The sequence below is a fragment of the Miscanthus floridulus genome, chromosome 10, assembly GCF_019320115.1.
Source record: "Miscanthus floridulus cultivar M001 chromosome 10, ASM1932011v1, whole genome shotgun sequence".
NCBI classification, from domain to species: Eukaryota; Viridiplantae; Streptophyta; class Magnoliopsida; order Poales; family Poaceae; genus Miscanthus; species Miscanthus floridulus.
In genome coordinates this window covers 22,708,045-22,731,984 of record NC_089589.1, presented here as the reverse complement: position 1 = coordinate 22,731,984, position 23,940 = coordinate 22,708,045, and the positions used below count along the sequence as shown (strand labels likewise).

The 23,940-nt window shown below is 39.9% G+C and overlaps 1 protein-coding gene across 6 annotated transcripts; it reads left to right on the top strand.

Annotated features, from left to right (window-relative positions):
* Positions 1 to 3,565: 3,565 nt before the first annotated feature.
* LOC136486356 (putative disease resistance protein At1g50180) lies at positions 3,566 to 10,146 on the top strand. 6 transcript variants are annotated; one of them, XM_066483227.1, is made up of 8 exons: positions 3,566 to 3,859; positions 3,986 to 4,084; positions 4,211 to 4,314; positions 4,418 to 4,481; positions 7,475 to 7,938; positions 8,347 to 8,402; positions 9,515 to 9,692; positions 9,782 to 10,146. In XM_066483227.1, the coding sequence occupies exons 5-7, from the start codon at positions 7,492 to 7,494 to the stop codon at positions 9,519 to 9,521; spliced, it is 510 nt and encodes a 169-aa protein (XP_066339324.1). In that variant the 5' UTR covers positions 3,566 to 3,859; positions 3,986 to 4,084; positions 4,211 to 4,314; positions 4,418 to 4,481; positions 7,475 to 7,491; the 3' UTR covers positions 9,522 to 9,692; positions 9,782 to 10,146. The 6 variants fall into 6 exon arrangements, with proteins under 6 accessions (XP_066339324.1, XP_066339323.1, XP_066339321.1 ...); XM_066483226.1 differs by lacking the exons at positions 9,515 to 9,692; positions 9,782 to 10,146 and having other exon boundaries at positions 3,986 to 4,077; positions 4,273 to 4,314; positions 7,475 to 8,525; XM_066483224.1 differs by lacking the exons at positions 9,515 to 9,692; positions 9,782 to 10,146 and having other exon boundaries at positions 3,986 to 4,077; positions 7,475 to 8,525.
* The last annotated feature ends 13,794 nt before the right edge of the window (positions 10,147 to 23,940 follow it).

Here is a 23,940-nt window from a genome sequence, read left to right as displayed (position 1 = left end):
TCATTTGAAGTCATTTAGGGGCTAAAATATTAAATGCAACATTACGAAGTGTTGATGCACAAAAAAAATAGCGTCCTATATATACTCACAAACTAGTGTGTAGTACTCTGGTAGAGAGGTCTTGAGTTTCAATCTTGAGAAAGACACCAATTTTTGGTTTTCTAAAAGCCATTTGAGACCCTACGAAAATCCTTTCTATAGTAGTGGTGAGCGATGGTCGCGACCCCGCTTCCTCTCCCTCCCTCTCTCTCTCTCTCTGTGTCTCTCTCTGTCCCTCCCACCCGTGGGCGGGCTCGGCCACCGGCGGGGAGGCAGTGGGCGCAGGTGGCCTTGGCCTTGGGAGCCGTGGCGGGAGGGGATGCCTTGGGGGTGGAGTTGGGCGGCCCCACGGTGGAAACCGTGTTGGCAGGCCAAGGCGCGCGCCATTGCTGCAGTGGCGGTGGTGGTGGTGTGCGGCGTGTGCTCTGATGCCCCAGGTGTCTCTGTTTCGGTGGAGGGCGGGGTGCAGGGAGGAGGACCGCCCGGAGGAACAAGGGGGTTGCGCGATCCCCAATAGCGCGATAATCCCCTCTCCCACAACAAATGTTCGCAAGGCCTTGATCTAGTGGCACTCATCAAAATCACACATAAGTGGTTGACTATGCATCTAAGATGTCTTCTTTGTCCTCATCGAGATTAGTGTTGGAGCGAAGACTTGTTGCGGTTATGGTTATTCTTAGCGACACCTTTAGCCTATATAACTTGTTTTAACCGAAGGTAATGGAGGGTAAAATAGTACTACCTACAGTCTAAATTATAAGTCATTTCGGCTTTTGTATGTATATATAGCTTTTGTTGTACACCTAGGTATATGCTATGTCTACTAGATACCATTAAAAAAAGTACAAATAATTTATAATTTAGAAAAGAGGGAGGAGAACCATTATTTGTACTAATAGATGCACCTAGTTTGTTAAGTCTAGAAGTAATAGAGGGATCATAAATGGGTGGAAAGACATGATATAGTATAATTAACTCAATAAGCCGATCTATATATTTGTTCCAAACGACCGCCTACCAGCAACGACCCAAACTAGTAGTAAACATGATGATGCTAATCAAACAGCCATGCTTCACGCGCTTACTTAAAGTTTGCCAGTCGTTGACTCATTGTAGATCGACTTCACTTTTTCTACTCCGCTAACCACAAAAAATTATCTAAAAGCTAATCTCCGACCATACTTTTGGTTATATAAGGAAGTGAATGTACTGAAAAGTTAAAGCCAGCATGGGCGGCATCATTCTCTTTCACACCTAGGCACCTAGCCATGGACGCGCATGATCAAACTACCAGAATTATGAAGGAAAAGGGTAATCGACTAATCCCATCTGCATGTGGCGCTTTCTCTACAAAAGTAAAAGTTGCGTGCCTTCTTTCTCCCTCCAACAACCCCATCGGCATTGCATTCTCAGCGCATGGCGCGCGACAGGGGCATGACCAGAGCGAGAGTCTCCCCGTCTGTGTGTGGGTCTGTCATCTGTTTTTTTAAGACAATGGAAAGAAGAGTTTTGAGGAGTAACAGACCAATTTATTTATTATTATTATGACCTCAAACGTCTCTTGGAATTTTTTTTTTATCAAAAACCAACTCAAGACCTAATTCTACTATTAAGTAATTAAAGGCACCACGTTAATTCTCTCACTTTTGACGTGCTAGTCAAAAAATAGATCCTAGAAACTCTCACAATAATAAGAAACATCTAACCATTAATTTGATAAACTTTAATCGTCATTGTTGATAATAGCCATTGGATATGTCATACATTGATCTTTACACACCTTAATTAGCTTTGCATTACTGAAACATTGGAGTGAAATATTGCAGGCCTGGCTGGAACAAGAAATGAGGCAACGTCAGGAGCTAGAGGCCGGGCACTAGAGGATGGCGGCCCAGCTAGAGGCCGAGCGGGCCGAGCGGCAGGCCCAGGCACAAAGGTTGACGGACATTACGGAGTTCCTACAAGGGCTTGGGCAACGTGTGGGCTTCTCTCTGCTAGCTGGGTTGTTGGTTCCACCTTCGTCTCCGCGTCCTGCAGCTGCAGCTACTCCTGTGAGTATGAAATTTTTTTACTTTCGCTTGTGCTTTGCTTGTATGGCCTCTACCTTCCTAGATTAGCTATCCAAATAATCTTGTCTCACATGCAATCTTTTTTCCTTTGTGCAGTCTCCATCTGACGGTGGTTCGAATAATCCACCTCATGCACCTCCGAATGATGGAGCTGGGCCTTCACCACAGTCGTAGTGGCCGAGATGAGTGCACGTTGTATTTTTTTTATTTGTTGTTCACTTGGTGATGGACTTGTGATATACTTGTGATGCACTTGTGGACTTTGATGGACTTGTGATGGACTTGTGGATTTATTTGGATGGACTTGAGCACTTCTTATTATATATGTGATATATATTGTGATGGATATGATATGTGTAGATGGATGTGTGGATGGATGAGATATATATGTGATGGATGAGATATATATGTGATGAATGAGATATATATGTGATGGATGAGATATATATGTGATATATGTTTGTATGAATTTATTTGTCATGATGGAATACAAAAAAAAATTAAAAATTACCGTTTTGGGTCACTTTGCCGAGTGTTGCACTCGGCAAATGACCCCGTTGCCGAGTGCCATGGTCACAGCACTCGGCAAAGCTGGAAAAATAGGCGCTCGGAAAACCATTTTTTCCAACTTTGCCGGCAACGAATTTTTTAAAAAAAATCAAACTTTGCCGAGTGCCGGCCAGAGGACACTCGTCAAAGAAATTTTAAAAAAAATCAAACTTTGCCGAGCGCCGGCAAGGGGCACTCGGCAAAGAATTTTTAGAAAAAAAAAATAAAACATCTTTGCCGAAGGCCGGATAGAGGACACTCGGCAAAGAAATTTTTTTAAAAAAATAAAAAAACTTTGCCGAGTGCGTGCAGGGTTGGCACTGCGCAAATCGACCGTCAAAGTGGCCGGCGCCGTGACGGTCGTTTTTCTTTGCCGAGTGCCCCAAGGGCTCTCAGCAAAGCCTTTGCTGAGTGCCCGATAAAAAACACTCGACAAAAAAAGATTTACCAATCAATTTTTTACCATGTGTTCTTTGCCGAGTGCCTCAGACACTCAGCAAAGATTATGGCCTGCCGAACATGCTGACGGGCAGTGGAGTCTCTCGACCACTCGATCTGAGACGAGATGAAAGTGATAAGCTGACGTGCCGATGGTGACAGGAGTGAGAACATCGCATGGCCCAGGCTGCTACGGATCGGAGTACTGCTTGACGGTGTGCATGTCAAGCCTCGCCTCCTTGTCCTCGGTGTCCCTACCGGGGGGCCAGGCTCGCTCGACCAGAATCCGGCTTCGGCTTCGGTTTCGGTTTCGGGGTCACCTTGGGAGTCGTCGCCTCGTCGGACGCCAAAGTTTTCCTCAAGCAGATTGAAACCGAGTGGGCCCGTTATTGGTTGGCAGTAGCAATCATTCAACTACTCTACTGTTTTTCTGTGACGACTGAGACGCTGGAAAGGACATTTGCAGCAATGGCCATGTGCGGTGGACGCGGACGCGGTGCGGGCCTTGTCGTTAGTAACCAAGAAATGGCGACCAACCTGGTGACCAAGAAATGGCGATGTGCGGGCCTCGTCGTTTGTGATGTGTGCTGGTGTCAACGCGTCCCCGTGACGTGGTGCGGTCGGCACACAGTTCAAATACATCACTGTTCGTTCTGCTGTTCGATCCGTCCACTCTCGTCTCCGGGCGCGAGAGCCTCGGATCGAAAGGAGCCAGCTGCGAGCTTGCGAACTCGTCGATCGTCTTGCAGTCCTGCTCGGTAACTGTAAGCACTTCTGCTCCATCTGTCTGTTTTTCTTTTATTTGAAATAATGAAAAAGAATGACCCTCCCTTAGAGGTCGTATTCAGCCAACCAACCACTGACGAATAATAAGCCATTCGTTTTTGCAGAGTTGATTGCATCCATTCGTTGTGATTCAAACCCAACTTTCATTTTTTGTTTGGCGAAGATACCCATCATCGTGGTCTTGATCGGTAACTGTGTAAGCAGTAAGCACCCAATATTGATTCAGCACTTCTCCTCGAGCTGTTTCTTTTTCTTTTATTTCAAATATTGACCCTCCCTAGAGATCGCATTGAACGAACCACTGACGAATAAGCCATTCTTATTTGCAGAGCTGATTGCAGCCATTCGTTTTGATTCAATCCCCATCTTTAACTTCTTCTGTATTTGTTAGGCGAAGATACCCATCATCCTGGTTTCCAGTTATACAAAAATTGTATGTCGCCCCCTTCCTCTCTTCCGTTCTGGTTTGCTTCATTCATCTGCTTCATCTGTTGATCCAATCATCCCCTCTGTCGATCTATTCTCCGGGCGCACAGGTCCGATCGGTGCCAGGTGACAGCTGCCAGCGAGCGAGCTCGTCGATCATCTTGTTCTGTAATTGTAAGCACTCCATATTCAGCACTTGTCGATCTGTTTCTTTTAAAAATATAAATAAATAATCTTAACTAGTCCCTAGAGGTCGCATTGGACCAGCCACCGATCATTTTTTTTTAGATATAAAGGGCCGATCATAAGCTATTCGTAATTTCAGAGTTGATTGCAACCATCTGTTGTAATTCAAACCCTATATATATATATATATATATATATATATATATATATATATATATATATATATATATATATATATATATATATATATATATATATATATATATATATATATATCGTCGTGGTTTCCAGTTATACAAAAGTTCCATGTTGTCCCCATCTCTGTTCCCTTCTGGTGTGGTTGCTTCATCAGTTGATATTTATATGGATTTTTCTCCCCGGGACACTCAGAAAGAGTGGATTTGCGCACAGCGCATTGTACTCAATGAATTAGTCACAAACACGTTGCGAAAACATTAGTTTTGTCCATGACACACCATGCCCAGTCAAAGGACCATATTGCCCTTGACACTCTCTTCCCTTCGACTCATTTCCACATTGGACCATGTTTGTGGCTAAAACCGGCAACGATATCACTGCCAGTTTGAGCCATGAACCGGCAATGATATTGGGTCATCACTGCGGTTTTTGGCTAAAAGCACCAGTGATACTATCACTACCGGTTCATGGCTTGATTCGGCAGTGATATGAACTTAGTAACTTTCTCATATGATGTCTGATGAAGACTATACCAAAGTTGTAGTACTCGACAAGATCTACAACTTTTTAGTACAAACTTTTTTTGATCTGAGATCATTTGAATGTCTAAATATACACCACAAGATTTTATAGAGTTAATATCGAAGGAGTCCATATGCTCTATAGTCACAAGTGAGTGTGTAGTGGTAGTTAAGGATCTCGGATGAAGAAACGACCAAAATAAAAGTTGTAGACCTTGAAAAGTTATGCAACTTTGTAGATCAAAACTTTTTTTATTTAAAGTCGTTATGATGTCTCTCTATTTGGTTTGCAAGATTTCATAGAAGTTAATACCAAAGCAATCCATATGTTCTATAGTCACAAGTGGGTGTGTAGTTGTAGTTAAGCATATCGGATGGAGAAGCGACCAAAACAAAAGTTGTAGATCTTGAAGAGCTATGCAACTTTGTAGTTGACAACGTTTTCATTTGAAATCATCTATTCATCAAAAATTATGTTTAATTTCTCAAATTCAAAATTCAAACTTTTTAGATGGCCTCGGATGGAGAAAATCCCAAAACAAAAGTTGTAGATCTTGAAAAGTTGTGCACCTTTGTAGTTGACAACTTTTTCATTTGAAATCATCAGTCCAAGGAAAATTACGGTTGAATTTCCTCACATCTGAAATTGAAATTCTTTAAATGACCTCGAATGGAGAAATGACCAAAACCAAAGTTGTAGAACTCGGAAAGTTATAAAACTTTGTAGTTGACAATTTTTCATTTGAATTCATTTCATTTCCCAAATACTCATTTCAAAACCATATGACATAAAATGGAGAGGACGAATATCCCAAAAGAACACAAACGTCTTATGGTCTCAAAAAACACAAACATCTTACAGGTGGAGTGGTTAGGGGAAAAATACGTGAAGCCAGAGGGAGGGATTTCGAGCGCTAGAAGTTGATGATGGACAAATTGCAGTAGCCAGCGGCGGAGCTAGAAACTTCTAGAGTCTCTCTTTGGTACAAACAAACAAAAATCTCATTGCACTTCGCTGATGGGCCTGGGTGGCCCCTTGTTGTTGCTGGGTGGTGGCATCTGTATTACTGCTCAGCGGCAAAGGAGAGATCTAGTGTGACTGGTCGAAGCCAACAACACAATTGTTGGCCACCAGAGGGGGAAAGGAGATTAGGGAACGAGAAATAAAACACATGCAAAGGGAATGGAGAGTAGGCCCGTGGGCTAGCTAGTCATTTTATTTGCTTGGGTGTGCTGGAGACACAAAACACAAAATCATGGTGTGCTACAAACTTCCTTTTATTGTGGACAAAAATCCCTATATATAAACATTCTCCTCTACCTTGTGGTTGTGTGTGTGTGTGTGTTTATATTTGAAGCTGTTCAGAGTAAAACAAAAAAAATTCTCTGTCAGTTAACTAGGTGGCCATGCCCAACAATAAATAAAGTCGCCTTCGTTCACCAACTAAAGCAGCCCCAGCGTAGCCACCGCAGGCACACCTCACGTCTCCTAGCTCACGCCTCCGTTGCCGGCTAGCCGCAATACTCGCTTTCGGCCCTCAGCCCTTTAGACACCACCTACTCCCACCTCCGCCAACGTCCGTCAAGCAGAGCAGTAGCCCACACCACACCGAGCCAGAGGCCAGATCCAGGCATCTCCAACCGTGCAACTGCTAGGCAAACCACGCCGGCACTTGGTCAAACGTTACGTACTTCCAGTTCCAGCCATCGCTCAACAGGTCCGTTTCCTTGACGCCGGAACCGAAGGACACACACAGCATTAATTCTCTTTTCCCCGCTACAAATCAAGGTGCATATGCCTAGTCTTTCCCGGCCCTCTCTATTTTTATTTCCATCTGCTTTCTTTCTTTCTTTCTTTCTTTCTAGTTTTTGTTAGAGATATTATACTCTTCTTCCACTCACAAATATACTCACACAACGGTGACGGCTTGAGATTGGTGTAGCTGCTTTCGATTTTTAGGTGCCCAAGTATATAATATCTCAACATCATCCATAGATCAAACTTCATCATATTCTCATCTGCTAGCTACTCATTAATTTGTTAACTCCGTTATCTTTTTAGCTTGCTACTATGCGCCAGATCTGGTACCAAAAGTACTCAGTTATCATTTAAATGTGATTATTCTAGTACCTATCTACTGTTGCAGTGTTCCCTTTTGAATAATAGTGCCAAGGTTATAGGGGCCTGGGTACTTTTACCATCAAGATTACCTTTCCTTTAAAACGAAACACGTAATTTTTTATCTAATTTTGATTTTGTAGATACCGAAGCAGCAAAAATGGCGGTGGTACTGGATGCTTTAGCATCCTACCTCCAAGACATGTTGTTGGAGATGGCTAAAGAAGAGGTGCATCTGCTCTTAGGTGTTCCCGATGAGATAAAAAAGATGGGGATGAAGCTTGGGGACCTTAAGAGGTTCCTCACCGATGCTGATAAGAGGAACATCAGTGACGAGAGTGTGAAATCATGGGTGAGAGAGCTTAGGAATGCCATGTATGATGCTACCAACATCCTTGATTTGTGCCAGCTCAAGGCGATGGAACGGGGACAAAGCTGTGATATGGGCTGCTTCAATCCCTTGCTCTTTTGTATGAGGAATCCTCTCCATGCCCATGACATCGGTAATCGCATAAAAAGTCTTAATGAGAGGCTAGATGACATTGAGAAGCGTAGCAAAACCTTCAACTTCATTAACCTTGCATCTTATGAGGACAACACAAAAAAGGTAGAATCCTCCCTTCGCGCTAGCGCTACTAGAGAACAGACTTTAGAACGATGTCCCAATTTAGCATTAGCCTCGGCATTTTTCGCCCCCGGGACCCTTTAGTCCCGGTTGGTAATACCAACTGGGACTAAAGGTTCCTGCCCAACGGTCGTCCGCGGGGCAGGGATCTTTAGTCCCGGCTGGTATTACCAACCGGGACTAAAGGTTTACCTTTAGTCCCGGTTGGTAATACCAGCCGGGACTAAAGCTTTTAGTCTCGGTTTGGGTGATGCCCCGGGAATAAAGATTAATCTTTAGTCCCGGTTTGGACCCCTAACCGGGACTAATTATCCCGGCCTATAATTTAGCTCATTTCTTCCTCCCCGAGCCCGAGCCATTCCATTCAAACTCACTGCCTCTGTTCTTCAGCTTGCTGTTGTTCTTGCTCTCTCCCCCTCCATTGGTGTTGCTCTTCGATTTTGGAGGTAACAAACTTAATCATCTTATGTTTTGTCAGTAGCTTATCTCATTTTGCGATGTAGATGCATGTGTAACTTTATATGTTGGACTTTATTATGATTTTATATGTCATTTTTAGCTCAAAATTACATGATGATTTGCATATATGTTTGGATAAACAAAAGTTAAATTAGTTCATCAAAATCACGCCTCGCTCGTCCTCACTGGAGCACGCGCTATCCTCGTCCCCGGTGGCTTACGTGATCTTAGAATTAATTTTTCCATGAAATGAAAAACTTAGAAAATTGTTAGAAAATTGTAGAAAATCCATACTAGTTGAACTTGCGGACCGTGTTCATCTCGGCGAGCATGTTCTCTGCCGAGCGGTAACGGACGTCAAGGAGGAGCTTTGATTCTACGAGGGAGAGCGGCAACGGTCGTGGAAGACCGTGTTCCCTTTCTCGTAGAATCGGAGCTCTTCCTTGGCCAAGTACGGTGCCGTCCGGTGGAGAAATGCTCGCGAGATGATCACGTAAGCAAGGTCAACTAGTACGGATGGTTATTTATTGAAACATGTTTTTGAGCTATAATTTGATGGATATTTGATAACTTCAGACCTACAAATGTCATCTACAAATGTTAATATCCTCGACAACCTAAACGTCTGCGAGCTCGCCGATATCGAGCAGGTCACTTAGAATTATTTTTTCCATGAAATGAAATACTTAGAAATCATGCCTTTTATTTTTTAGAATTAAATTTTCCATAAAATGAAAAACTTAGTAAATAGTTAGAAAATTATAGAAAATCCGTACCAGTTGAACTTGCGGACCGTGTTCAGCTCGGCCAACATGTTCTCTGCCGAGCGGTAACGGACGTCAAGGAGGAGCTTTGATTCTACGAGGGAGAGCGATAACGGTCGTGAAAGACCGTGTTCCCTTTCTCATAGAATCGGAGCTCTTCCTTGGCCAAGTACGGTGCCATCCGGTGGAGAAATGCTGGCCGAGATGATCACGTAAGCAAGATCAACTAGTACGGATGGTTATTTATTGAAACATGTGAAATCTGTACTAGTTTTGTTTAAATATATCATTTTAGAAAATATGAAATTTACACTAGTTTGCAAAAATAAGTATAGAAAGTAGATGACGACTGGTACCGGATCCTCGGCCTCTCGTTCGGTTGCGAAACGACTGAGGCCAGAACTCCCTCTCATTATCTGCGGCAAGTGTAAGCAGAAGATTGTGATGGAGTACCGAGTCAAGAGATAGGGACCCAACAAGGGTCGTGTTTTCTACAAGTGCCCGGATCGCGATGTGAGTTTCTTACGCATTTTATAATTATGGCTAATTGACCTGCTTTTCTTGAATATTTTTGACTAAATATTTTTTGGCTTTAATTTCAGTGGGAGGGCAATGGATGCGATGGTTGGTACTGGGAGGAAGATTATGCTACATGCGTGCAGAATTTGGGTGTGCTTGAGGTAGCGGCTGCTGCTGATGAGGCAGTGAGCCAGCAGGAGAAGCTTATTGATATTCAATAGAAGAATGATTTGTCTGTTTTAGTTGCGTACGATCATGAAATAATTATGTTACTGAAGTGTATTATAGTTTTAGTTTATTTAGTGATAGTTGGAATTGCTTACATTGTAGCCAGGCTTAGTTAATTAATCAACCGTGTGTGTGTCATTTATGTTGTGTAATAAAATACTTAATTATGTTCAAGGTTTTCATAATTTGTCGTGTAATACAGATTATGTCACGCCATTGAATGTACAATGCCGATCGTCGCTCCCAAGACTTTATTGAGGGCTTGCACTATTTCTTAGGTGTGGCCGAGGCAAATAAGCAGGATGGTTTCATGTGTTGTCCATGTGCCCTATGTAAGAATTTAAAGGAATATTCAAGCTCAATGAGTCTTCATTCACATTTGCTTAAGTCAGGTTTCATGTCAAACTATATATGTTGGACTAAGCATGGAGAAAGCGGGGTCATGATGGAAGAAGGTGAAGGAGAAGATTTAGACATTGATGACATTATTGCTCAGTATGGTGCCTTTGATGATACTACAATGGGGGAGATGAAGAAGAGGTAGCGGTAGAAGATGATCTCGGTGATGCTCTTGGCGATGCCATTCGTGATGCACAACAAGAATGGGAAAGTGAAAAAGAGAAAGTTAAGTTCGAGCTCATGCTTGAGGATCATAGGAAGTTGCTATACCCGACGGCCGAAGAGGGGCAAAAAAAGATGGGTACAACACTGGAATTGCTACAGTGGAAGGCAAAGAATGGTGTATCCGACAAGGCATTTGGGAATTTATTGAACCTCATAAAGAAGATGCTTCCGAAGCCAAATGAATTGCCCACCACTACATACGAAGCAAAAAAGGTTGTCTGCCCTTTGGGATTAAAAATCCAGAAGATACATGCATGTCCTAATGACTGCATCCTCTACCATGGCAATGAATATGAGAATTTGGATGAATGCCCGGTATGTAAAGCATCGCGGTATAAGATCAGGCGCGATGATCCTGGTGATGTCGAGGGTGAACAACGTCCTAGAAAGAAAATCCCTGCCAAGGTTATGTGGTATGCTCCTATAATACCACGCTTAAAACGTTTGTTCAGAAATAAAGACCATGCAAAGTTGTTGCGGTGGTATAAAGAAGACCGTAAGGTAGACAATATGCTGAGACACCCAGCTGATGGGTCCTAGTGGAGAGCGATAGACAGGGAATTTCCAGAGTTTGTAAATGAGGCTAGAAACGTAAGGTTCGCCTTAAGTACAGATGGTATGAATCCTTTTGGAGAGCAGAGCACTAGTCATAGCACTTGGCCAGTTACTCTATGTATCTACAACCTTCCTCCATGGCTATGCATGAAGCGGAAGTTCATTATGATGCCGATCCTCATCCAAGGTCCGAGGCAACCTGGCAACGATATTGATGTCTATCTGAAGCCATTAGTTGAAGAACTTCTAGTTTTATGGAACAAACCAGGTGTACATGTCTAGGATGAGTACAAACAAGAATACTTTGACCTATGAGCAATGTTGTTCGTAACCATCAATGATTGGCCTGCTTTAAGTAATCTTTCAGGTCAGACAAACAAAGGATATAATGCATGCACACATTGTTTTGATGACCTTGACAGTATATATTTGAAAAGATGTCGAAAGGTCATGTACCTTGGCCATCGTCGATTCATTCCTTTGAATCACCAAGTAAGAAAGAAAGGGAAGCATTTTAAGGTAAGCCAGACCACCGGAAGAAGCCTCATAACCGAACCGGGGAAGATGTACTCGTAATGGTCAAGGATGTGAAAGTAGTATTTGGAAAGGGACAAGGCAGTGAATCTATTCCCAAAGATGCTAAGGGACACGCGCCCAAGTGGAAGAAGAAGTCCATCTTTTGGGAGCTACCCTATTGGCAAGTCCTAGAGGTCCGCAACGCAATCGACGTGATGCACCTGACAAAGAATCTTTGTGTGAACCTGTTAGGATTCATGGGTGTGTACGGGAAGCCAAAGGATTCACTTGAAGCACGTCAGGACTTGCAGGGCATGAAAGAATGAGACATTTTTTCATTTGAGAAAGCTTGAACAAAATGTAGTTTAAATTTCACAAGTGTGTGACATAGTTTTAGAAAGTCTATATGAGATTCAAGAAGTTGTGACTAGTGTTTGATAAAAATTTCTCAAATGGGAAAATGAGCTATGTAACAATTGTAGATCTTGCTAGGATGATCAAACTTGGTATTCAGAGTTTTTTCATCTAAGGTCATTTAGTGTCTCATTAGAGCAAGTTTGACCAAGTCAAATTTGGTCAAATGAAAAAATAACACTTTGACTCTAGTATTATGAACTCTAAATGACTTCAAATTGAAAAGTTTTGAATACCAAGTTTGTTAAACTCAAAAAGATCTACATTTGTTGTTTTGGTCAACTTTCCATTTGAGAAAGTTTGGATGGTTCAAATTTGTGATTTTTAAATTTCGACGCCTACAAACTAGTTTTCGGAACCCTAGATTATCTCAAATTGAAAAGTTTTGAATACCAAGTTTGTTCATCTCATCAATATATACAATCCTTATATAGGCCATTTTTTCATTTGAGAAAGGTTGAACAAAATGTAGTTCAAATTTCACAAGTGTGTGACATAGTTTTAGAAAGTCTATATGAGATTCAAGAAGTTGTGACTAGTGTTTGATAAAAATTTCTCAAATGGGAAAATAAGCTATGTAACAATTGTAGATCTTGCTGAGATGATCAAACTTGGTATTCAGAGTTTTTTCATCTGAGGTCATTTAGTGTCTCATTTGAGCAAGTTTGACCAAGTCAAATTTGGTCAAATGAAAAAACAACACTTTGACTCTAGTATTATGAACTCTAAATGACTTCAAATTGAAAAGTTTTGAATACCAAGTTTGTTAAACTCAAAAAGATCTACAATTGTTGTTTTGGTAAACTTTCCATTTGAGAAAGTTTGGACGGTTTAAATTTGTGATTTTTAAATTTCAACGCCTACAAACTAGTTTTCGGAACCCTAGATTGTCTCAAATTGAAAAGTTTTGAATACCAAGTTTGTTCATCTCATCAATATCTACAATAATTATATAGTCCATTTTTTCATTTGAGAAAGCTTGAATAAAATGTAGTTCAAATTTCACAAGTGTGTGACATAGTTTTAGAAAGTCTATATGAAATTCAAGAAGTTGTGACTAGTGTTTGATAAAAATTTCTCAAATGGGAAAATGAGCTATGTAAAAATTGTAGATCTTGCTGAGATGATCAAACTTGGTATTCAGAGTTTTTTCATCTGAGGTCAGTTAGTGTCTCATTTGAGCAAGTTTGACCAAGTCAAATTTGGTCAAATGAAAAAAACAACACTTTGACTCTAGTATTATGAACTCTAAATGACTTTAAATTGAAAAGTTTTTAATACCAAGTTTGTTAAACTCAAAAATATCTACAATTGTTGTTTTGGTCAACTTTTCATTTGAGAAAGTTTGTACGGTTCAAATTTATGATTTTTAAATTTTGACGCCTACAAACTAGTTTTCGGAACCGTAGATTGTCTCAAACTGAAAAGTTTTGAATACCACGTTTGTTCATCTCATCAATATATACAATCCTTATATAGGCCATTTTTCATTTGAGAAAGGTTGAACAAAATGTAGTTTAAATTTCACAAGTGTGTGACATAGTTTTAGAAAGTCTTTATGAGATTCAAGAAGTTGTGACTAGTGTTTGATAAAAATTTCTCAAATGGGAAAATGAGCTATGTAACAATTGTAGATATTGCTGAGATGATCAAACTTGGTATTCAGAGTTTTTTCATCTGAGGTCATTTAGTGTCTCATTTGAGCAATCTTGACCAAGTCAAATTTGGTCAAATGAAAAAATAACACTTTGACTCTAGTATTATGAACTCTAAATGACTTCAAATTGAAAAGTTTTGAATACCAAGTTTGTTAAACTCAAAAATATCTACAATTGTTGTTTTGGTCAACTTTCCATTTGAGAAAGTTTGGATGGTTCAAATTTATGATTTTTAAATTTCAACGCCTACAAACTAGTTTTCGGAACCCTAGATTATCTCAAATTGAAAAGTTTGGAATACCAAGTTTGTTCATCTCATCAATATCTACAATCCTTATATAGGCCATTTTTTCATTTGAGAAAGCTTTAACAAAATGTAGTTCAAATTTCACAAGTGTGTGACATAGTTTTAGAAAGTCTATATGAGATTCAAGAAGTTGTGACTAGTGTTTGATAAAAATTTCTCAAATGGGAAAATGAGCTATGTAACAGTTGTAGATCTTGCTAGGATGATCAAACTTGGTATTCAGAGTTTTTTCATCTGAGGTCATTTAGTGTCTCATTTGAGCAAGTTTGACCAAGTCAAATTTGGTCAAATAAAAAACAATACTTTGACTCTAGTATTATGAACTCTAAATGACGTCAAATTGAAACGTTTTGAATACCAAGTTTGTTAAACTCAAAAATATCTACAATTGTTGTTTTGGTCAACTTTCCATTTGAGAAAGTTTGGACGGTTCAAATTTATGATTTTTAAATTTTAACGCCTACAAACTAGTTTTCGGAACCCTAGATTGTCTCAAATTGAAAAGTTTTGAATACCAAGTTTGTTCATATCATCAATATCTACAATCCTTATATAGGCCATTTTTTCATTTGAGAAATCTTAAACAAAATATAGTTCAAATTTCACAAGTGTGCGACATAGTTTTAGAAAGTCTATATGAGATTCAAGAAGTTGTGACTAGTGTTTGATAAAAATTTCTCAAATGGGAAAATGAGCTATGTAACAATTGTAGATCTTGCTGGGATGATCAAACTTGGTATTCAGAGTTTTTTCATCTGAGGTCATTTAGTGTCTCATTTGATCAAGTTTGACCAAGTCAAATTTGGTCAAATAAAAAAACAACACTTTGACTCTAGTATTATGAACTCTAAATGACTTCAAATTGAAAAGTTTTGAATACCAAGTTTGTTAAACTCAAAAATATCTACAATTGTTGTTTTGGTCAACTTTTCATTTGAGAAAGTTTGGATGGTTCAAATTTGTGATTTTTAAATTTCGACGCCTACAAACTAGTTTTCGGAACCCTAGATTCTCTCAAATTGAAAAGTTTTGAATACCGAGTTTGTTCATCTCATCAATATATACAATCCTTATATAGGCCATTTTTTCATTTGAGAAATCTTGAACAAAATGTAGTTCAAATTTCACAAGTGTGCCACATAGTTTTAGAAAGTCTATATGAGATTCAAGAAATTGTGACTAGTGTTTGATAAAAATTTATCAAATGGGAAAATGAGCTATGTAACAATTGTAGATCTTGCTGGGATGATCAAACTTGGTATTTAGAGTTTTTTCCGCTGAGGTCATTTGGTGTCTCATTTGATCAAGTTTGATCAAGTCAAATTTGGTCAAATGAAAAAACAACACTTTGACTCTAATATTATGAACTCTAAATGACTTCAAATTGAAAAGTTTTGAATACCAAGTTTGTTAAACTCAAAAAGATCTACAATTGTTGTTTTGGTCAACTTTCCATTTGAGAAAGTTTGGACGGTTGAAATTTGTGATTTTTAAATTTCGACGCCTATAAACTAGTTTTCGGAACCCTAGATTATCTCAAATTGAAAAGTTTTGAATACCAAGTTTGTTCATCTCATCAATATCTACAATCTTTATATAGGCCATTTTTTTATTTGAGAAAGCTTGAACAAAATGTAGTTCAAATTTCACAAGTGTGTGACATAGTTTTACAAAGTCTATATGAGATTCAAGAAGTTGTGACTAGTGTTTGATAAAAATTTCTCAAATGGGAAAATGAGCTATGTAACAATTGTAGATCTTGCTGAGATGATCAAACTTGGTATTCAGAGTTTTTTCATCTGAGGTCATTTAGTGTCTTATTTGAGCAAGTTTGACCAAGTCAAATTTGGTCAAATGAAAAAACAACACTTTGACTCTAGTATTATGAGCTCTAAATGACTTCAAATTGAAAAGTTTTGAATACCAAGTTTGTTAAACTCAAAAATATCTACAATTTTTGTTTTTGTCAACTTTCCATTTGAGAAAGTTTGGATGGTTCAAATTTGTGATTTTTAAATTTCGACGTCTACAAACTAGTTTTTGGAACCCTAGATTGTCTCAAATTGAAAAGTTTTGAATACCAAGTTTGTTCATCTCATCAATATCTACAATCCTTATATAGGCCATTTTTTCATTTGAAAAAGTTGTAGAACAAAAAATACTATATTTTCTTTATTTTTATAGGTTCAACAAAAATTTTCTGTCAATTTTGGTCAAAAACCAAGAAAAAATTGAAACATTGACATTACAATAATGTGATAATAAATTTCCTATCGAATAATATTAGTTTTTATTAATTTTAAGTTACAAATATATTTTTGCAATAACAAAATACTTAGTATTAGTAACATTTATATTCTATATTCATAAAAGAAATTAAAAACTTTAGGTTACAAAATTTTCCTATTTACAATAAATAATTAGTTAATCAATAGTATTTTTTAAAATAAATATTGCAAAGTATTGAAGTTGCTATGGAATTAATTGATTAACCTAGTATTAAACAAAATCAAAATCACAGGCCTTTCCAATTACGCTGACGGGTTGCCAAAATTTTCAGGCCTTCAGTCCCGGCCCAGGCCAAGAACCGGGACTAAAGGGTGGGCGGCAATTTCGGTGCCCGCCCAAAAATACTTTTAGTCCCGGCTGGTAACACCAACCGGGACTAAAAAGCCTTTAGTCCCGGCTTGTAAGGCGAGCCGGGACTAAAGAGTAGGACCTTTAGTCCCGATTAGTCTTACCAGCCGGGACTAAATGTCCTTTAGTTCCGGCTGGTGAGGGTCCCGGCCTATATATATCGAACAGTTTCATCTTCTACTTTTCGATCTACACGTCGATCATCGCCGCTGCCACCGCCATCTTCGATCTCGCCTCCGTCGCCAAGCCCCGCCCGGCCGTACGTCGAGCTCGTCTCTGCCGTGTCGCCGTCGTCTTCTACCCCCGTCCGGCCGCGCCATCCGCCCGGCCCGCATCGCGCGTCGTCTCTCCGCCGCATCCTGTCTCCGCCGCCCCACCCGAGCCCCCCTCCGTCGCCGACCGCTTCTCGCCCGGCCTCGTCGTCGAGCCCCGTCGTCTCCGTCGTACGTCGTCCTCGCGCGAGGTGCTCAGCTCGGCCCCGTGGCCGGCCAGCACGCCCTGCCCGGCCCGCGCCATCCGCCCCAGCCTGCTAGCTAGCTGCATGCTCTCGGCCATATATATATGTTAGATTAAAATGTTAGATTTAATTAGTAGTTTAATGTTAGCTGCCCTCGCCAGTATTAAAATGTTAGATAGTTTTTGATATATATGTTAGATTAAAATGTATTAAAATTTAATTAGTAGTTTATTGTTAGTTTTTAGTTAGTTTTTTTAGATAGTTTTTCATATATGTTAGATTTAAATGTATTAAAATTTAATTAGTACTTTATTTAGATAGTTTTTTTAGATAGTTTTTTATTATAGTTTTTTATATATGTTAGATTAAAATGTATTATCTATTACTAGTTTATCTAATTTCATGTTAGATTTATTTAATTGGATTTAGTAATTATATATTCTATCTCTCTATATATATCTAGAGAGAGATTCTATATGCATACATATGTACTTAATTATTTCTATATGTATATATACATGTACTTATTTTCATGTGTTGAGAGAGAGAGAAAATTGTATCTAGAGAGACATTCTATGTGTTATCATATGCATATCTAGAGATATAGACATATGCACTTATTTCTATGTGTTGAGAGAGAGAGAAAATATATTGTATCATTCTATGTGTATATATATACATGTACTTATTTCCATGTTTTTGGATCGAAAATGTTTTTGATTCGATTCCAAAGCCTATACCTTATTATTGTTTATCCTTATGAAATATTATGTGTTATTATATTTAATTGGATTTAGTAATTCTATATGTGTTATCACATGTACTTATGTTATGTACCATATTAATTCTATCTATGTGTTATCTTGAAGATACAAATGGCTGCTCCGGATGATAACTTGAGTGATGACATAATGGCAGATATTATCAACGCCGACACCAATGTGGATGTAGATGACACGAGTCAGTACTTTGCTGATTATGAGGATATCCTGAATATGCCGGTGGTTGAAGATCAACAAATTGTCGCGCAAGAAAATACTGGCGAGGTATATATTCGATTATCTATCATCTCTTATAGATGCATGAGTACGTATATTTGTTGTTAATCGTTGTGTTTCTACTCATGTAGCCGGTCTCTGGATCTACATCAACCACCGACAAAAGTTGGAAAGTCCGAGGGCCAAAAAAGCCATTAGAGGGCCGTTTCATAATATCAGAATTCGACATCGACACCAGCAAACCATTGGGACCACATGCTCAGACATATGTCAATCAATGTGGGTTCATTATAAGGGATAGGATCCCAGTTAGTGCTCGTGAATGGAAGCAGAAGATATCTGCTCCTAATGTTAGTTTTGTATCTGATCGTGACAAGAACCTAGCTTGGAGAGATATCACTCAGCATTTCACATTACAAGCAGATGATGCTTTAAAGGAGCTAGTGAGGGATTGGACAATGAAGAAGATGGCAACATTGTTCCAGAGTTGGAAGAAGACATTGTATAAAAAGTTTATCTTGAAGAATGCTATGCCGGATTTCAATGCTAAGGCGTTTGTCAAGTTGGAGTCCCATTGGGATGCCTTCGTAGAATATAAGACATCTCAAGACAGTGAGGAACGTATGATGAGGAATCGGCAGAATGCCCGACAGAAGCAATACCATCATCGCATGGGATCAGGAGGTTATAGGAGTGCTATTCCCAAGTGGCAGAACCTAGAAGCAGAGATTACTGCCAAGGGAATCATACCTGAAACAATAGAGAAGAACTGGCCTCAACGCGCGAAGAATTGGTTCTACGCTGATGGGGGAAGCCTAGACCCAGACACTAGCAAGCTAATTTTCGGCTAAAAAATTGAGAGAGCAACACAGAGACTAGCTCGTGCTAGGGAAGAAGCTGATAGTGGTGTTTTTAAGCCCAACAGAGAGAATGATGAATTGACATATGCCCTAGAGAATCCCGAACACGGTGGTCAAACAAGAGGCTATGGGGTGGTTCCGTGGCTACACGCATTCCCAGTAGACAAGGATACCTACAGAAGCCGCCAGAGAAAGAAGGATGAGGAGACAGAACGAATTTGTGCATTGGAGCAATTTGTTGATGAGTCACGACAAGCATTGCTTGAATCACGTGAACGAGAAAAATCTCTTGAGGCAAGAATGCAGGAGGAGATCAAGAGGCAAGTGCAGCTAGCAATGAGTCAAATGCAATCACAATCAACGCCGGGAGTCACCATTAGCCCCATTGGTCAGATGAAAAGCAGTTGTGCTTCTACGGAGCTGCCAGTTATTCAAGACGACGCTGGGTTGCGCTTCCCTGTTGATGACATTACCGAGCCTCTAACAACATGTGAGCTGCACATTCTAGATGGTAATAATGCATTAATCATGGTGGCTGTCGGGGTTGTATCTCCAATAGACCGAACGAAGACACCAAGAATCCATGGATCAGTTATTCAACCTGGATATGCTAGCGTCTCGGTCGATATAGTGCTCAAAGGTTACAGCAATGTTCCTCTTGACATTGAAGGCAGTGATGGGGAGAAGACACTAGGAGAAGCAGAGAAGACATTTATTTAATGGCGCAAATGCTTCATCATCATTCCTGGGGCGCCACCGCTTCCCCTACCTCACCCTAGGTACGAATGAAAGTGAATGAAATATTATTTTCCATTAATTTTCTATTGGCTTCAAAAATAATTGACACACAACTTGTTTTTGTAGCAGGGTCTCCCCCCAGCCTAGCCTAATCATTCATTCCCCATCTCATCACAGCGTCGTGGGGGGCGAGACGACTTCATCCCCACGGCGATCGCCAACTCCTACACCTACCCCATTGCCTCCACAACGATCTCCAACTCCTACACCGGCCCCACCGCCTCCACAACGATCTCCAACGCCTCCACGCCGGTCTCCACCAACACCGGCCTCATCGCCTCCACAACGATACCCCATTAGCAGCTGAAGAAGACAAAAAAGTGAAAGATTTTTTTATAGATATCAAAAACAAGAGTCAAGCGAAGCTTAAGGAGAAGCCGTACTTTTACATACCACGAGATGTGCTGAGGCAGAAGGTCGATGCTCACAAGAAAAAGATGATTGAACTTCGTAAGCCTTCGCCACTATCAGACTATGACCGCTCCCTCGTGAAGTCACATGATGCAGATAAGAAAAGGAAAAGAGCATCAGGGAAGGATGTCCCACAGCTCGGACAACAGAAGCAACCAATGCAAAATCTTGTTGTTGCTAATGAATATGGTTCCAACATAGAAGTCTATCGACCAGACAACTCTAGAGAAGTGTCGGTTCAAGCCCTTAATGCTTTTTTTAAAGATACTGGTTTAACCTTAGATCAATTGACGGGCAAAGCTCCAATCCAGAATCTGGAAGTTGATACCTGGAAGACTTATAAATATGGCAAAAGTCTGTACAACTCTGCGGCTCTGAATGAATTGGGTACGCAAATGTACTTGCTCAACAAGTGGTACATGCAGGCGTGTGGCAGGGGTGAGTAGTGGATCTTTGTCAGATTTAGAGACCATCATTACTTCCGTGGCAATGACATCTTACATATTAGTTTCGAAGAATTGCATCAACTATTCCACTTGGACGCTCTAGACAAATCAATCATTAGCTCCTTTTGTTTGTAAGTGATTCTTACTTTTATTTGATAAACTCACTTCCATGCGTACGTGTATATAATTATCCTCACATGTAACTTATATTTATATACAGATTCCAGATATCAGAGCTCCAAAGAATACAAGACACTAGTGTTGGCTTCATTGATCCTTATATCGTATTCAAAACTGATATTATTGTCAAGGACCACTGGGTATCTGAAGCACAGACGAATATCATGAAGTTCTTTGTGAAGCAGCACGACAAGACAACAATACTTTTCCCGTACAACTTTGAGTAAGTGTTAATAATAATGTAGTCTACACATTTTATGTAATATCAATACAACTTATATGCATGTACGTGTGTGTATAAACCAATGCAGGTTTCACTGGATACTCATTGTCATTGAGTTAAACTCAAGTCGGTTAGTAATCTTTGACTCGTTGAGAAAAGAGCGGGCACTATACCAAGATATGATAGACATTATCCAGGGGTAATTTCGATCTCTCGCGCACAACTATTATTGAATAGACTTTGCCATAATTTATTAATGATCGTACATTATTGGTCGCACAGGGTTTGGAAAGAGTTTATTCGGCAACACCGCAAGGATTGCAAGGCACCACTTAATGTAGTTGAAATACCAGTAAGTAGTACTATATATACTTCCCCACGTGTTTAATTACTATATCGTACTTCAATTTACGTGTGAGATGATGAGAATAATCTTCTTCTCGTACAGTGGTGTTTGCGGCAGGAACCAGGTAATAACTTGTGTGGATACTACGTTTGTGAATTTATCACTGCATACATAAGAAGAACTCCTGAAGATGTCCTCAGAGTACGTATATATCAATTTTTTATTTATTTTTAAATGAATATATATATATATATATATATATATATATATATATATATATATATTAATACTTTTCCTTTTATTTCAAATGCAAGACTGAATGGTTGAAACGAAGGGTCATGCAAAAAGACCATCTGAAAGCAGTTCAAGAGTCAATAGCAGGATATCTTCTAGAAAAAATGCTAAATCCCAACGGCGAGTTCTACTTTGATCTAAGGAACTAATGATGTAAATTAAATGTTTATTAATATCGTTATTTTCGAGAACAAGATTATGAAAGTGTTGTATATATACATATATCTCTATAATATATATAGTTTCATACTTTATTCGAATATAATAATGCTCGAGATGAGAATTAGATGTAATTATATGCGTGCGTGTATTTATATTAGCAGCGTAGAATACGTACATAAAAACATATTATATATTAAACAAATATGTGTAACTGAACTGAAAACAAATTAAACAAAAAAAAAAGAAAAAGAAAAGGAACCTTTAGTCCCGGTTGGGGTTACCAACCGGGACTAAAGGGTGAACATTTAGTCCCGATTGGGGTTACCAACCGGGACTAAAGGGTGCGCAAGGTTTGCTCGGCTAGAGGGCCTTTAGTCTCGGTTGGTAACACCAACCGGGACTAAAGGTCCCTCTTTAGTCCTGGCTCGATGACCCGGGACTGAAGGTTCCACCTTTAGTCCCGGGATCGTTGTCCCGGCGCGGTAACCGGGACTAAAGGCCGTTACCGCCCGGGACAACAAGTCCATTCTGTAGTAGTGTAGGCGTGAGACAACATGGGAGGATGAGTTAGGTGTGGTTGGTGAGAAGATTGAGGAGGACACAAGAAATCTTGTGGATTTGCTCACGAAGAAGGACAAAAATGTACATGAACACAAAAATGTTATGGTTTATGCTATTGTGGGAGTAGGAGGGATTGGCAAAACCACCCTTGCCAAGAAGATCTTTAATCATGACTTCATCAAACAAGAGTTTCAAAAGAGAATATGGTTGAGTATCAATCAAGAATTTAGCGATGTTGATCTATTAGAGAGAGCTATCACTGAAGCACAAGGAAACCATCAAGCACCAAGAAACACAAAGGCCGCACTAGTGCGAACCCTTAAGGAAGCCTTGAAGGACTGCAAGACTTTATTGGTGATGGATGATGTCTGGGACTACCATGCATGGGAGGGTGTCCTCAAAACTCCATTATTAAGCGTCCTAGCTCAAGGTAGTTGTGTCCTCGTTACCACAAGACATGACATGGTCGCCAAAGGCATGATGGCGGAGGTGCCCTACCACCATGTCAACAAATTAGAGCAAGAAGATGCCTGGTCTTTGCTCAAGAAGCAGGTTCGTATAAGTCAATTTATAGCTTTATTTTGTTACACATTCATGCATGCGCATTTGCTACACTATCTATTCAGATGTCGGTAATCTTGCGCATTTTCTTCACATTTGCTTTACTATCTATTTATAAAATTGTGTCTTGAGAGGAATCATGTCATTCATCAACCTAAACCTATAAAATGATGTGGCACTCTTAGAAACCACATAAAGAAAATCTACACTGAAGATGCCCTTATGCGCATGGTTGTACAAAATAGTTATTTGTTTTAGAATTAATATTAGAAATCTAGGGTCTGTAAACCACTTTCAAAACACTACTACACAAATATTATCACCGCTTGCTCGATATTGAAAGTTGAATAAAAATGATTCAAAAATACACGTGTCATGTGTGCCTGCAGTCATCCATGATGGTCCACGCTAGCTGCCCCTAGTGGCTAGGATTGTGACATCGAAGTCCATCTCTATGTTGGGCGGCGTCCGCCATGCTACTGAGGGCCATGGGTGGTGTCTGCCCCCGCGCCGATGGCAGATCCGATCTTAGGGCCGCGGTGCTATAGTGGGATAGAGAAGGGGCCCGGAGGGAGTGCTGGTGAGGGAGAGAGGGGGTGGAAGGAAGTCCTCGAGTAAGGGAGAGAGAGGTGGTCAGTAGGTGGGGTGTCGGTGAGGGAGTGAGAATGGGCTAGGGTTTCTGACCGGCTATATACTCAAAACCGTTTTTCACTGCCACAAATGGTGGTGAAAGCCATTTTTATCAACGGTTCAATTATCGGAGGTGATATATTTTTACCGATGTTTCTAATAGAATCAAAATAGTGTTGGCGAAATCCATTTCTATAGTAGTGAAATGTCATTAAAGAATCATGAACACCGAGCATGATAAAGAACAGGCGAAATAAAAAAGCCTAAAAGGAATAAGCGTAAACTACAAACAATAAACTACAAATGGAAACTCACGTGAAATGTCTTGCTTTCTGCACTACGCCCTCCTCCCCAAGAGCAGGGCGTTCGTGTCTGA

Bases quoted from the DNA above. Each gene is read 5' to 3' on its own strand.
- LOC136486356 (XM_066483226.1), top strand. From the start codon at position 7,492: ATGGCGGTGGTACTGGATGCTTTAGCATCCTACCTCCAAGACATGTTG.